This window comes from Meles meles, chromosome 9 (genome assembly GCF_922984935.1).
Source record: "Meles meles chromosome 9, mMelMel3.1 paternal haplotype, whole genome shotgun sequence".
Lineage (NCBI taxonomy): Eukaryota > Metazoa > Chordata > Mammalia > Carnivora > Mustelidae > Meles > Meles meles.
Genome location: NC_060074.1, coordinates 8,673,031 through 8,686,049, shown reverse-complemented (window position 1 = coordinate 8,686,049; position 13,019 = coordinate 8,673,031). Strand labels below are relative to the sequence as shown.

At 47.7% G+C, this 13,019-nt stretch overlaps 1 protein-coding gene across 1 annotated transcript in view; it reads left to right on the top strand.

Moving 5' to 3' along the window:
• HECW2 (HECT, C2 and WW domain containing E3 ubiquitin protein ligase 2) overlaps nucleotides 1-13,019 on the top strand; it is a 307,281-nt gene that overhangs the window by 194,670 nt on the left and 99,592 nt on the right. The window contains 4 exon segments of the mRNA XM_046019114.1: nucleotides 285-954; nucleotides 956-1,662; nucleotides 2,559-2,654; nucleotides 11,961-12,111. Coding sequence (XP_045875070.1) covers nucleotides 285-954; nucleotides 956-1,662; nucleotides 2,559-2,654; nucleotides 11,961-12,111 — 1,624 coding nt within the window.

The window sequence follows — 13,019 nt, the reverse complement described above, 5'->3', positions numbered from 1 at the left end:
CAGATGGGCGAGCTTGTTTCTCAAAAAATCTTAGGTTTACGCCTGCGTTGGGAAACTGGGCTCTAGAATTTCTAGGGGTAGTGAACGCAGACACTTCATCGGTCACACTGACCAAAAAATACTCGTTCAGCAGTGAGTTGCTCATCTTTGCCAGGCAGCGATACTGTAAGGAAGGCTTGCCGGGATGACAGTTTGTTGAACTGAGGAGGGGGCAAAGGGATTGAACACTAGAAGTTTTTTTGTCATGATCACTTTGTTTGAATACATGCTGTTTTCTCCTTCAGATGCTTCTCCAGAAGCTGTTGGCACAATCCTTGGGGTCAACACTGTGAATGGAGACCTCGGAAGCCCTTCTGATGAGGAGGACATGTCGGGGGGCCATCACGACGGCCCCGTGTGTTCCAATGGGCCAGTTTCTGAGGACAGCGCTGCTGACGGGACGCCCAAGCATTCTTTCAGGACTAGCTCCACTCTGGAAATAGACACGGAGGAGTTAACCTCCACGTCCTCGCGGACCTCACCCCCCCGAGGACGCCAGGATTCGCTCAATGATTACTTAGATGCGATTGAACACAGCAGCCATTCCAGGCCGGGCCCCGCCTCCTGCTCCGAGAGGTCCATGGGCGCCTCGCCCAAGCTGAGGAGTAGTTTTCCCACCGACACGAGACTCAACGCCATGCTTCACATCGACTCCGACGAGGAGGACCACGAGTTCCAGCAAGACCTGGGCTGCCCGTCTTCCTTGGAGGAGGAAGGAGGCTTGATCATGTTCGGCGCCACGTCGAGGACCGACGACGCGAGCCTGACGTCGCAGACGAAGCCGGAGGACACCCCGGCGGAGGCGCAGGAAGCGTCCACGAACGGCGCCGCGTCCTTGGAGGAGAAGCCGGAACATCCCCCCGAGCCGGCGGAGGCCCCCCTGCCCGCAGGCCCGGCCGCCGAGGAGAGCGGGGAACGGCGCGGAGGCCCGACCCGGCGCGGAGCAGGGCAGCGGCGAGCTGGGCGGCTCGCAGGAGGCGGACCAGGCGGCGAGCGGGGCGGACACGGCGGCCTCGGACGCGTCGGGGGGAAGCCGCCGCGCCGCCAGCGAGGCCGAGTCCCTGGACCAGGGCTCGGAGCCGTCGCAGGTGTCGTCGGAGACGGAGCCCAGCGACCCGGCCAGGACGGAGAGCGTGAGCGAGGCCAGCACCAGGCCGGAGGGCGAGAGCGACCTGGAGGGCGCCGACAGCTCCTGCCACGAGAGCGTCACGACGCAGCTGTCGTCGGTGGACACGCGCTGCTCCTCGCTGGAGAGCGCGCGCTTCCCCGAGACGCCCGCCTTCTCCTCTCAGGACGAGGACGACGGAGCCGGCGCCGCCGAGCCCGCGGGCAGCGCCGCCGGGGGGTCCCCCGCGTCCCTGCGCGCGCCCAGCCCTTCGCCGGGGGCGGCGGCGCCGGGGGCGGACGAGGAGGCGCCCGGGGCGGACGAGGAGGCGCCGGCGGCGGACGGGGCGGACTCGGGCCCCGCGCCGCGGCAGGAGGAGGCCGGGGAGGTGTGGCGGCGGCGGGGCAGCCTGGAGGGAGCGGCCGCCCCCGAGAACCGGCCCCAGGAAGACGGCGTCGCCAGGGAGGCCCGCGGGGCGTGCGAGGGGGCGGCGGCCCAGGAGGAGGGCGCGGCCGGAGGTAGGACGTGGGGTCAGGCCGCCCGCGCCAGGGAGTCTCGGGTCTTGTCCCTGTGGGACTCGTGCTGCGGGTCTCGCGTCCGAGCTCTTCCCCGTGGGCTCCGCGGTTAGCTTTGTCTTCCGAGTGGCTCTTCCGTTGCTGGAGTGGGGGGCCTGTCCGGGGTCTCCGCCTCTCCACTGCGGTCTCCGCCGGCGCCCGGGTGCAAACGGGCTGCCGGCGTCGCCGTCGGGGGTGGGTAGAGGCTTCGGGACCGCGTAGGTCACCGGCCCGGCAGGGCTGAGTCCGCGCTGCCGCCAAGTGGGTCGGGGGAGGAAACGCTGTTTGTGGGTCGGGGAAGCGACTTCACACCCACAGTGTGTTTCATGTCTCCGTGAACTCGTTTCCTTCGAGGCCCCAGAAAGTCCCAGGATAATTCCCTGCGCCCGAAGAGCTCAGACGCAGAAAAAGGAATGAGTTTCCTTAGTCTGCAGCTTATTATTATTATTATTATTATTATTATTATTATTATTATTATTATTTTAACCTAAAGTGTCCTCTTCTTCTCCCATCCTCCTGTTTTCTTTTCTCCTTGTTTCTGTTTCCTTCATCATCTTTGTGGCCGTGATGGGCCCCTGAAGGCCTGGGGCGTGACCAGGACCAGCCAGGAAGGGCGGGGCGGCGGGTGCAGAGGGACATTCCTCTGCAGGACCCTCTTCTGCTGAGAGCTCCCCTCCGGCTCTTTTCTTCTGTTTCTGGGCCCAGAGAGAGAGAGAGACAGACAGACAGACAGACTAGGTCGGGGATGTATGTTAGGTGTGGTGGTTGTTTGGGTTTGGGTTTGCTTGGGTGTTTCATAGAGACTGTTTTGACACTGAAGGGGAACCGCGACCCAAGCCCCTTTTTCTCTTTAATCCCAGGTTCTCAAGCCAACGGCCACCAGCCATTGAGATCGCTGCCTTCCGTGCGTCAGGACGTCAGCCGCTACCAGAGGGTGGACGAGGCCCTCCCGCCAAGTAAGTCCCTGTTAGCGACAGGCAGATCCTTTCCACAGGACCGTTGGGCGGATGCCCATTGCCGGAGAGGACGGGCTCTCAGGGCTACCCCTTGACAGAGCAGCAGCAGGCGGGGAAGTTGGGAGCTGATGACCCTTCTCTGGCACTGTCCTGTTGGAGGGGGGACTGCGGGGTTGGGGGGAGCACACACTGTATTAGAGTTGGTGCTGTAATTGGGGAAACAGAACCAGATATTTGGGGCAGTTGGGTTCATAATAGAAAATTTTAAAAATGATGGCTGACAGCAGCATGAATGTTCATTCAGGAGACAAACTGGTACGATCTCTTAGAAAAGCCTCACTCTCTGGGATTTACTTCTTTCTGTTCACTTATAGCATTTTACGTCATTAAGTGCAATGTTCTGATTTTTTTCTTGGGGATTTGCAGAGAAGTGGGAATAATTTCAGACATTGGTCTACCATTTATGTGGAGCATGACAATTATCTGGGGTTTTGAAAGATATGTCATTTCTCTCTTTTAAGAAGCATGTGACACTTAAAGGGGGATGGTTGAGGATGAGGGATTCTGGGAGAACAGTTGTACAACCTGTATCCGGAGGTCTGAGCAATACCCATGGCCAGTTATAATCTGGACATCATCTATGCTCTAACTGTTTAGGATCCCTTAAAGCAGTATTGCTCTTTAAGAGCAAGTATTTTGATGAATAATAACAAAGCTCAGTAAATTCTATTTGTAGGGGAACACATTGGAAAATATATCTTTCTGCATTATTGCTTTTCCTTCTTATTCAGTCCCTCAGTTCTCCCATCCTATAGGTGATCCTAGCAAGAAGCTGATGCCCCTGGCCTTCTGTATTTTAAAAATGATGGGACATAAGAACACCTGGGTGACTCAGTAGGTTAAGCATCTGCTTTCAACTCAGGTCATGATCCCAGGGTCCTGGATCCAGCCTGAGACCACCTTCCTACTTCAGGGGGTGTCTGTTTCTCCCTCTCCCTCTGTTGTTACCCACTCCCACCCTGTGCTCATGGAAGCCTCCTCTTGGGCTCCCTGCTCAGTGGGGGTCTGCTTCTTCTTCTGCCCTTCCCTCGGACAGGCTCTCTCCTCAAAAAAAAAAAAAAAAAAAAAAAATCTAAACAAAAATGGTGGGACATAAAGGCAGGGGTGCAGGAATATGCATTTGTAGGGCTGAAATGCTGAGTGCTTAGTTTTGGTGAGTGTTAACAAAAAGGCTGAATAGTACTGTGTACAATTGGCCAAAAAATTGGCTTGATTCTTTGGAAATTCTGTTGTGAAGAGCTCCTCCCTTTGCTTATGTGCTTTGATAATTGAGGGTGGTTATTTATAGGAAATACATATTTTAAGCAACTTTTAAAAATAGACCAAGAGATTAATTAACCAGTGCGTCATCTGAAGCAAGTGGAGGAATAAAAAAAAAATCCTTATTGTTTACCCTGGGAGAAAAGATTAGAAATGGAAAAGAAAAATATCCCTGGGAGGTAGTTGGATATAATAAGAAAAAATGAATTGGAAACATGAAGAGAGGATTCTGGAAGACCTTTGTTTGTATGTGTCTGTGGATTAGTAGTAATTCGAGTTTCTGAGGCGTTGCATCACATCAGAGTATGGGTAAACGGCATCTTCTGGCCACATCTAGTTGCCCTGAATTTTATCGAACCACGATTTTGGTTTCCAGATTGCGTTTGATAAAGGCAGGTACTTTTCTGCTGAACCTATGGCTGCTATTTGTGATAGTTCAGTGCATTTGTTTAAACATTGATATTTGCATTATATAGAATTTATTTTAAGATTAAAAAAAACAGTTGGTTTATTTTAATAAGTTGATAAATCTAAGAGCAAAAAAGCAATTTAATAGTGTATCCAATTTAATGAGTGACTGAAGAGGAGAAAATTCTTTCTTAAAAAAGTATTTTTTTAAGATTATTTATCTGACAGGGACACCTGGGTGGCTCAGTGGGTTAAAGCCTCTGCCTTCAACTCAGGTGATGATCCCAGGGTCCTGGGATCAAGCCCTGCATTGGGCTCTCTCCTCAGTGGGGAGTCTGCTTCCTCCTCTCTCTCTCTCTGCATGCCTCTGAGCCTACTTGTGATCTCTGCTGTCAAATATATAAATAAAATCCTTTTTAAAAAAAAAGATTATTTTTCTGACAGAGAGAAAGCATGGAGGAGGGACTGAGGGAGAGGGAGAGAAAGAAATAATCCTCAAGTAGACTCCCCAGGGAGTGTGGAATCCCCATGCAGGGCTCCATACAGGGCTCACTCCCAGGATCCTGAGATCATGACCTGAGCGGAAGTCAAGAGCTGACCGCTTAGACTGACTGAATCCCTCTGGTGCCCCAAGAAGAGAAAAATTCTTAATCCCTTTTAAGCACTTTACAAATCTGGGTTTTTCTGTGATCAGGGATAGGTTACAGATTATGGTCTGAGCCCGATTACTGTTTGGCTCTGTCCTCACACTGTCTTGGCCCCTCCTGTTCTCAGGTCTGTCTCATCCTTTTAACACCTTATTTAATCACGTGGCTGCTCTGCTAGTTGTCTGTCCCCAACCTAACCAGTTCTCTGCCTTCCTTTCCTAACTGGGCAGCTCTGCTTACCACCTCGGGCCATGCCTCCGACTTGGAGCTGTGGCATTCCACATTCCACACTGTCTTGTGCCTTCTGCCTTCACACAGGGTCTCCAGGGAGGCTCGGCCATGGGGCGCCTGGTTGGATTGTACAGATTAGTCCGTCCCTTAAATGACTGGGCTAAGAGTTGGACTTTCAACACTGAATTATAACATTCAAATGTGCCTAGTGCTTCATAGTTTACAGAGCACGTTTACCCGCTTTATTTTTTTGTTCTTTGTTACACTTTTATGAAGTAGGTCAAGTGGGTAGAAATTGGCTAAAATGATTCTTTAATTTCATAGATGGAGAAACTGAAGCCTAGATAAATTAAGTAACTTGTTTACGGTCTCTACTTCACTAGCTGAGACAGAGTCTTAAACAACTTCCTTGCCCTCTATCAGGTATTCTGACCTGAGATTAGAAGGGAAGGGACTCTGGTACGGGCAGATGAACGTAAATGTTGACAGTTACTTAGCAGCAGAGTAGCGGCGTATGTGATGGTGTGTCACCAGCTGGGTACCAGCATCACCTTCAGTCGGAGGTTTTGGGGGCTTCACTGAAGCTTTCTTCCATCATAGTGTTTTGAGGTCAGACCTAGGAAGGCTCAAAAAGCGCTCAACTTTCTTCTCCTTCTGCTGGATTAAGATTACTCAGCAGGACTCTACCCCAGGGTCCCTGAAGTCTAAGAAAAGTGGTTGTGGCAACAATGAGAGCATCGCCCAACTGGTTTGCTCTCTTAAGCCTTTGTATCAGACTCAGAAGCACGTTTTCCTCCTTGTGTCAGTCACTGTCCACAACCCTTGGCAGGGCAGGCTGCTGAAACATTGTGCCTTGGGCTTTGATGCCCTCCCCGCCTCCATTCTTGATTCTTGCTTTTCTTTTCCTAATTATTATTGTTGTTACTTGAGCTTATTTTCACCTTAAGAACCTTGTGTACTAACATATAGCGAGGAAACCACCCAGCAAACTCAGGCTTCTCTCTGAAGATTTATAGACACAATGAAGGGGATCAGCGGTGTCCCTTGCTGTACCTTTGCCCTGTCATAGCTCATCATGGGGTGGTCTGTGCATCAGTGTTACAGTGTAGTCTCTGGATGTCTGTTTGATCTCTTTTTATGTAAAGCGGTTTTCCGTGTTTGTTTGCTTCTGTGTCCAGTCTGATTCCTCCTATCTCGGGAGCTGGGACCTGATTTGGGACTTGGTCCAGAGATGACAAAGCTGGAGCGATGTTCTACTGATTGTGTTCAGACTCTTACTCTTGCTTCAGGCCATGGGCCCTGTGACATGACCTTGTGAGCTGTGTAACGCCGGCCCCTGGCTGAGAGAGGTTCTTGTGATCCCTACGATACGACTCTGTACAACTCCAGGTCTTAAGGGCGGCACGGCAGTGTGGAGAGCCTTCCCTGGAAATGGCCGAAATCTGAATCTGCACTGAGCGCCTTCAGAATTTGCTGATCTTTTTTTTTTTATTTAATTTAATTTTTTTTGGTGTTCGCAGATTCATTGTTTATGCACCACACCCAGTCCTCCGTGCAACACGTGCCCTCCTAATCTTCTGAGGTGATGGATGGCCCTGGCTGCTGGAGGCAGGTCAGGGCCGATGAAGCCCACTAGAATGTCATCAGCATGACAGATCTTGGTCATTTTAGCATGAAGATAAGCTCAGCCCCTTCTGAAAAACTATTTCATTTTATTTTTCTTACTGGCTCTGGTGTAGTTGTGACTTAATCCCTTGCTGCACTGGGGACAACAAGGAGCTGTTGAGTGTTTTTCCCCCAGAAGGGTAGGAGTTAGGAATGGGATTAGACTCGCAGTGAACCATCTAGATTAGTGGACCCTGGCAGGATCCCAGGGTTCTTGCCACGGTGTTAGGACCAGCGCACTACTTAGGTGGTAGGTTCAAATGGGCAGGTCTGGAGAAACACAGGAGAATGTTTATCACTTTTTGTGGTTGTGCTGCACTTTCATTATTAAAGCGTCCTTTGAAATGAAAATTTAAAATAAGGCTGTGAATCTGAAAGGTATAATTAATCTAACTTTCTACTATGTTTAAGGCTAGGAGCTCTTATTTTCTAGAGCTTAAAAGTGAGTTTTAAGAGCTGAATTGATACTTTTAATCTAAAAGCTACTTCTTTAAAAATGGATTTAAGGTCCATCATAGACAGCTATTTCAGATTTTTAAATCTTTTTCTTTAAATATGATATACAGACAGAAAAGAGCACATTCCGCCTGCTAAATCCTCCGAGACTGAACATACGTGTGTGTTAGTGCCCCGTCACTGGGGCCCGGAAGTCTCTTTGGGCCCCTTTCAATCACTAACCTGCCTGCCAAAGGGGAAATGGACCTACTAGGCTGACTCCCAAAATCACAGATAAGTTAACTTACTTTTGTACTTTGTACAAATGGTTTATACCTTCTTGAGTGTTGAAATAAGGAAAAACTAATCTTTCAATCACAGCTGTCCATTATCTACCACAAAAGCTTAATTTTTCCCTTAGAATACCTTCAGTTCATTATAACTTTATCATCTCACCCCATGGTAAAAACACCGTTGTTTATATAATTTCTTATACTGGTTTATACATTTACTTCCCAGTGTTCAGTTTCCTCATATTTCTAAACCCAGTTGTAACTCATTCAGGTCCCACTCAGATCCTCTCAACCCCTTGGTTCACGTGGTTCATGCTTCCCCTGAAGTGTCCTCCTTTCTGTCTGTCACCGATCTTCTTCCCGTCTCAGCACTCTCCCATATGTGTTCACAGCCTCATTTCATCACCAGCTGGACAGTCCAGTGGAGACCAAAGTCTAGTGTAAAAGGACTGGGAAAGAAGCCTGATGTGATGAAGAGGGATCCCAGCAACAACCCCTACTCCCTTCCCACGCACGCTGATTCTGAAAGTTGGAAGTTAAGACCTTCCTTGCTCCGCCTCCCTCCGGGGCCCTCCCTAGGGATTAATGCTGTGACCGTGGTCTCGGTCTACTTTTACACACTTTCCAACTCTGACGTCCCCTGTTGCCCAGCTGTTTAAAGGGGGCTGTTCTGTTTGAGTCTCAGGGCGTCTCCCAGTTCAGCGGCTCCTGGATCTCAGTTGGAGTCTTTCGGATGAAGTTTTGTTTCTTGTGAGCCTCTACGTCATGACCTCTGAGAAGTCTAGCATTAACACCATGGGTTTGTTTAGTAGCTTAACTGCTTTAAGTTCTTATAAATTTATGTCAGCGTTCCTCAGATTTTAGTGTGTCTAGGAGTCACTTAGAACGGTTGTCAAAAACGTAGACGACCGAGTTCTAGCTTCAGCTAGTCAGATCTTGCCCATCTGAGGTGTGTCCTGGGAATCTGCATTTTCACTGATCCTCAAAGTGATTCTGATACCTACTGCCAGAGTCCCACACTTTGAGAATCATTTCTACAGGTAACAGTTCTCAAACCTTGTTAGTGCCACGAAGCTCTGTATGCAAATAAAATCTCGTGTGCAAGACCAGTCGGCACAAGAGGTAATATTGGGGCTACAGTGGCTGACACGGGCTTGGCAGGTCCTCAGGCCCTCGAGGCCCCTGGCTCTATACAGCTAAATTAATCAGAGTTTAGTTTGCAAACTCAGGCCCAGACATGAGATGCTGATAGGTTCTTACTAAACCTAATGTAGAAAAATGGGTGTCATGTTGAAGATTCTTACAATTGTAGAACCGAAAGGGACCTTAGCAAGGTATCATTCTGATTTTTCAGGTAAAGAAACGGTGACTCAGAGATGTAGTGATTTGTTAAAGGTCACGGAACAAAGGTGGACAAAGCCATGGCCGGAAGCTCCAGGCCTTCTGCTTCCCACTGTGGTGCACGCATCCCAATACATTGTTCTCAGATGCGTCGCGCCCTGATTATACACCCCATTTTACAATATGGAGCAAGACAAGGAAGTCAACGCCAAGTTCCCAGTCTTCTAATCCTGCCTGTCGATTTTATCATGGTCTCTGAAAGAAAACTCTGATGCTGAGCAGTGAGTTCTCACATGCTTTCTTGTACCAAGAATAAACGAGGCCCAGTATAAAAATTTATAAGAAACCATACTCCCCTCTCTCCACCCTGCAAGGAAACTTTGGTAGATAAGTTAGAGAGCTGATCTTCCTACAGGGACCTCTACCGTCTTTGTCTGGATGGAAGGGTACACCTGGGTAAGAGTCAACAACAGAACAGCCTTTTCAGCCCAATGCTGAGCGTCCACTTGAAATCAGCAAGACATCATTTCTGTTTATGGGATCTTAGGTAGCCTCAGCGTAAAGGTAGGGCATCTGATAGGGCTAGTCTTAATGGGCATCCAATGTTCCATGTTCTTTGAAAGCAGATTTTCGGACCTCATTTTCTATCTTCTCATCTCACATGGCGATGTCTTTGTTGAAATACATTAAGGTTATTCCTGGAGTTTGTGGGAACTGACCACAAGAATCATTCTTTGTTATGATTTTATGTTATTGAAATTACTTGTTCATTCAGTTCATGCTGTGTGTAAGGTATAGTGGTAAATATATCCCTCCTCACCCATTTTGTTACCCATATGGCCCTTATAGAGACCGTATTCTGTGGGGTAAATTCCAATGTAGTTTGTTCAAGGAAAAAGTTCTATCTTTGAAGATAATTTTTTTACTTTCTTTTGTCAGAAAATGGAAAGTATGCCACAATAGTGTTTTCTTTTCTGCTTTAACTGCCAGAAAACTTAGAGCCAAATTTGAGTTATAAACTTATCTTGGGAGCTTGGCAGCCTTTCTCTTTCTACTTTTTTTAGTTGATTTCTATTCTTTTTTTTATCCCTAATTGACCTATTCTACATTTTTTAAATTAAAAGCTACTGTAGACACTTTTGGGGAAAAAAATGGCCCTTTGTTTTCTTGTGCATTTGAGTTGCATATACTATGTGCTTGAGTTTTCCTGGCTTTAATGAGATGGAGTAATTGGTTCCAAAAGCTTTGAGATAGGAAAGTATGCAAAGAGCAGAGCAAAACAATGGAATAGATCAAAGGATTTTTGGAACATGGTTCCTGAAAATGCTCTAATGGAGTTCCTATTTGTCAGCTTATGGCAGGCTGATCAAGAGTTCTTTTGGAAACGGCTCATTGATGAGATTGCGACTGTGTCCAAAGAATTCAGATTTGGCAGGCTGGTTCGTTGTGAGTCTGTGTTACCTTGGAGCATGAGTGGCACTGATTTGCTTTTTTGTCTGTGTCGTGCTTTTTTCTCAGCCCAATTTTTCTTTTTCTTGCCATTTGTCATAAATTACCATGTGCTAGGATCAACAAAAACAGATCTTTCCACTCCCAGCCCCCCACTGAGGCAGGCCTCAGTGATCAGCTGCTGCTGGCTAGGGTCTACCATTCAGGGCCTTCCAACCCTGAGAACTGCGTTAGAATACGTGCTCTATTCACCGCCAGAGTAAATGCCATAGGTGGTCAGCAGCCAACACGCCTTCTAGTCTGTAGGGTTATACCGACCCATGGTGTCTCTTGATAAGCCATGTGATGACATGGGGAGTTTTGAAACAACTGAGCTGCTAAGGAGAAAAGTGCTTATTAATTTCAAAAAATATTTTACACAGAAATAGAAATGTATAGACACTTCTCTGGTTAAGGAGTAGATTTCTGTTTTATTTTTTAAAGATTTATTTATTTGAGAGAGAGAGAGTGAGTGAGTGAGTGGGGGTGGGAAGGGGCAGAGGGAGAGGGAGAGAAAGAATCCCAAGCAGGCTCCACGAAGCAGGCTCCATACCCAGCATGGAGCCTGATGTGGGGCTCGATCCCACGACCCTGAGATCATTACCTGAGCTGAAATCCGGTGCTGGACATGTAACTGGCTGAACCAGTTTTTGTATATTGTATATAAATTGCACTTCCCAACTACAGTCAGTTTCAAAATTTTGCCTTTTGCAAAGATCAGCTCATGCCTTGTGTATTTTGATAGGAGAATGGTCCTTTAGAGGGTCTCGAAGGAGGTCTATCTAAGTCTGGAGATCATTCTGCTTTCTGTTTCTACTGAACAGGCACTTATGTATTTGCTTACAAAGGTGAACGGACTTAATCAAGGAGATTGCTTAAACATAAAATTAAATAGTATTTTAAAATGTTGTATTTATTTGAGGTTGGAGGCAAGTAATCACCCTTGTTCTGAAAATGTATTCATCTTCGGGAAAGTGCCAGTGTCATCTCACAGACACTGTCTGATGACTGGGCTAGTGTTATTTTCTCCTGAAGACTACATTTACCAGAATTGTATGCAAATATGCACTTGGAAGCTTCCAGCTCTGCTTTCATTCATGCTGGAAGAAAAGAGAGAGGAAAATCAGTTTTGGGTGAAACAGTCATTGACATCAATTTCAAAGTCTTCTGATACCAGCACTTGTATTCTTGAAACATTGGCGCTCACGCATGAAGATGGGCATTGTGGACAGGTTTGGAAGGATTCTCTACACTGAGAGATCCTTTAAAGCGGGGGTATTCCACACAGGGGGTATGTTTTCTAACTGATCACGGCAGATCCTGAAGTGGACTGAGGGAAGTGCCTGGTGATGCGGTGAGATGTGTGTTATTAGCCCCAGTTTCTAGCGCGTCAGGGAAAACCCGTGCTGGAGTTCATGAACCACATTCATGGCCTCTGCTCCTCCTCTGACCCCTCTCCGTGCATTCCCACGGTGTAGACTGGGAGGCGCGCATCGACAGCCACGGCAGGATCTTCTACGTGGATCACGTCAACCGAACCACCACGTGGCAGCGGCCCACAGCGCCCCCGGCCCCCCAGGTGCTGCAGAGGTCCAACTCCATACAGCAGATGGAGCAGCTGAACCGGAGGTGAGGACGGGCATTTCTGCTCTGGCTGTAGCGCGGTTGGCTTATGTTCACGGGGCCGCAGGAGAAAACATGGTTGTCTCTCTCTCGTCGGTGGGTGACCCGTCATGAACGTGTAGCTGGTGCCTCTTTTGATTTATAGACTTCACTGAACTTCTCTTGGCTGAAAAAATAAGAACCACAGGGGCGCCTGGGTGGCTCAGTGGGTTAAAGCCTCTGCCTTCGGCTCAGGTCATGATCTCAGGGTCCTGGGATCGAGCCCCGTATCGGGCTTTCTGCTCAGCGGGGAGCCTTCTCCCCGCCCCCCCCCCGTTTGCCTCTCTGCCTACTTGTGATCTCTCTCTCTCTGTGTGTCAAATAAATTAAAAATAAAAAAAAAAACCTCAGGCATACACTGCTTGTTTGGAAACTGGAGAGGAAATAAGTAATGATGACCCTTTTCACCAACCCAAGGCATTGATTTTTAGTAAAAACTGAGTGTATATATATATACACACATATATATAAAATATGAAGCCAAATATCTTTCTAAATACCTAGAATCTCTATTCATCATACATCTTTATTATCAACTAAGCTTTTTAAATGTCATCCTTTTGTGAAAATTAATGGCTATGAAATAAAAAGTTCTTTTCTTTAACAATATAAGAATTTAATTTTCTTTGATTAAGGGCCACTTTTTTTTTTCTTTTCCAGTTTTATTACTTTGTTAGGAAAGTGTTCCACAAAAAAACAAACAGAAGGAATTCAATGCATTGTAATTTACTTAAACAACAGATGGCCCAGAAGGTCAGGGAATGGATAAAGGTATAAAGTTTGGGGAAGAAATTTTGGCTGAGGCTGAGAGGATAGTGGAAATTTCAGGGCCCTGGGGGAGTGATTGGGTCCGTCATTTTGGAGGCTGCTGTGAT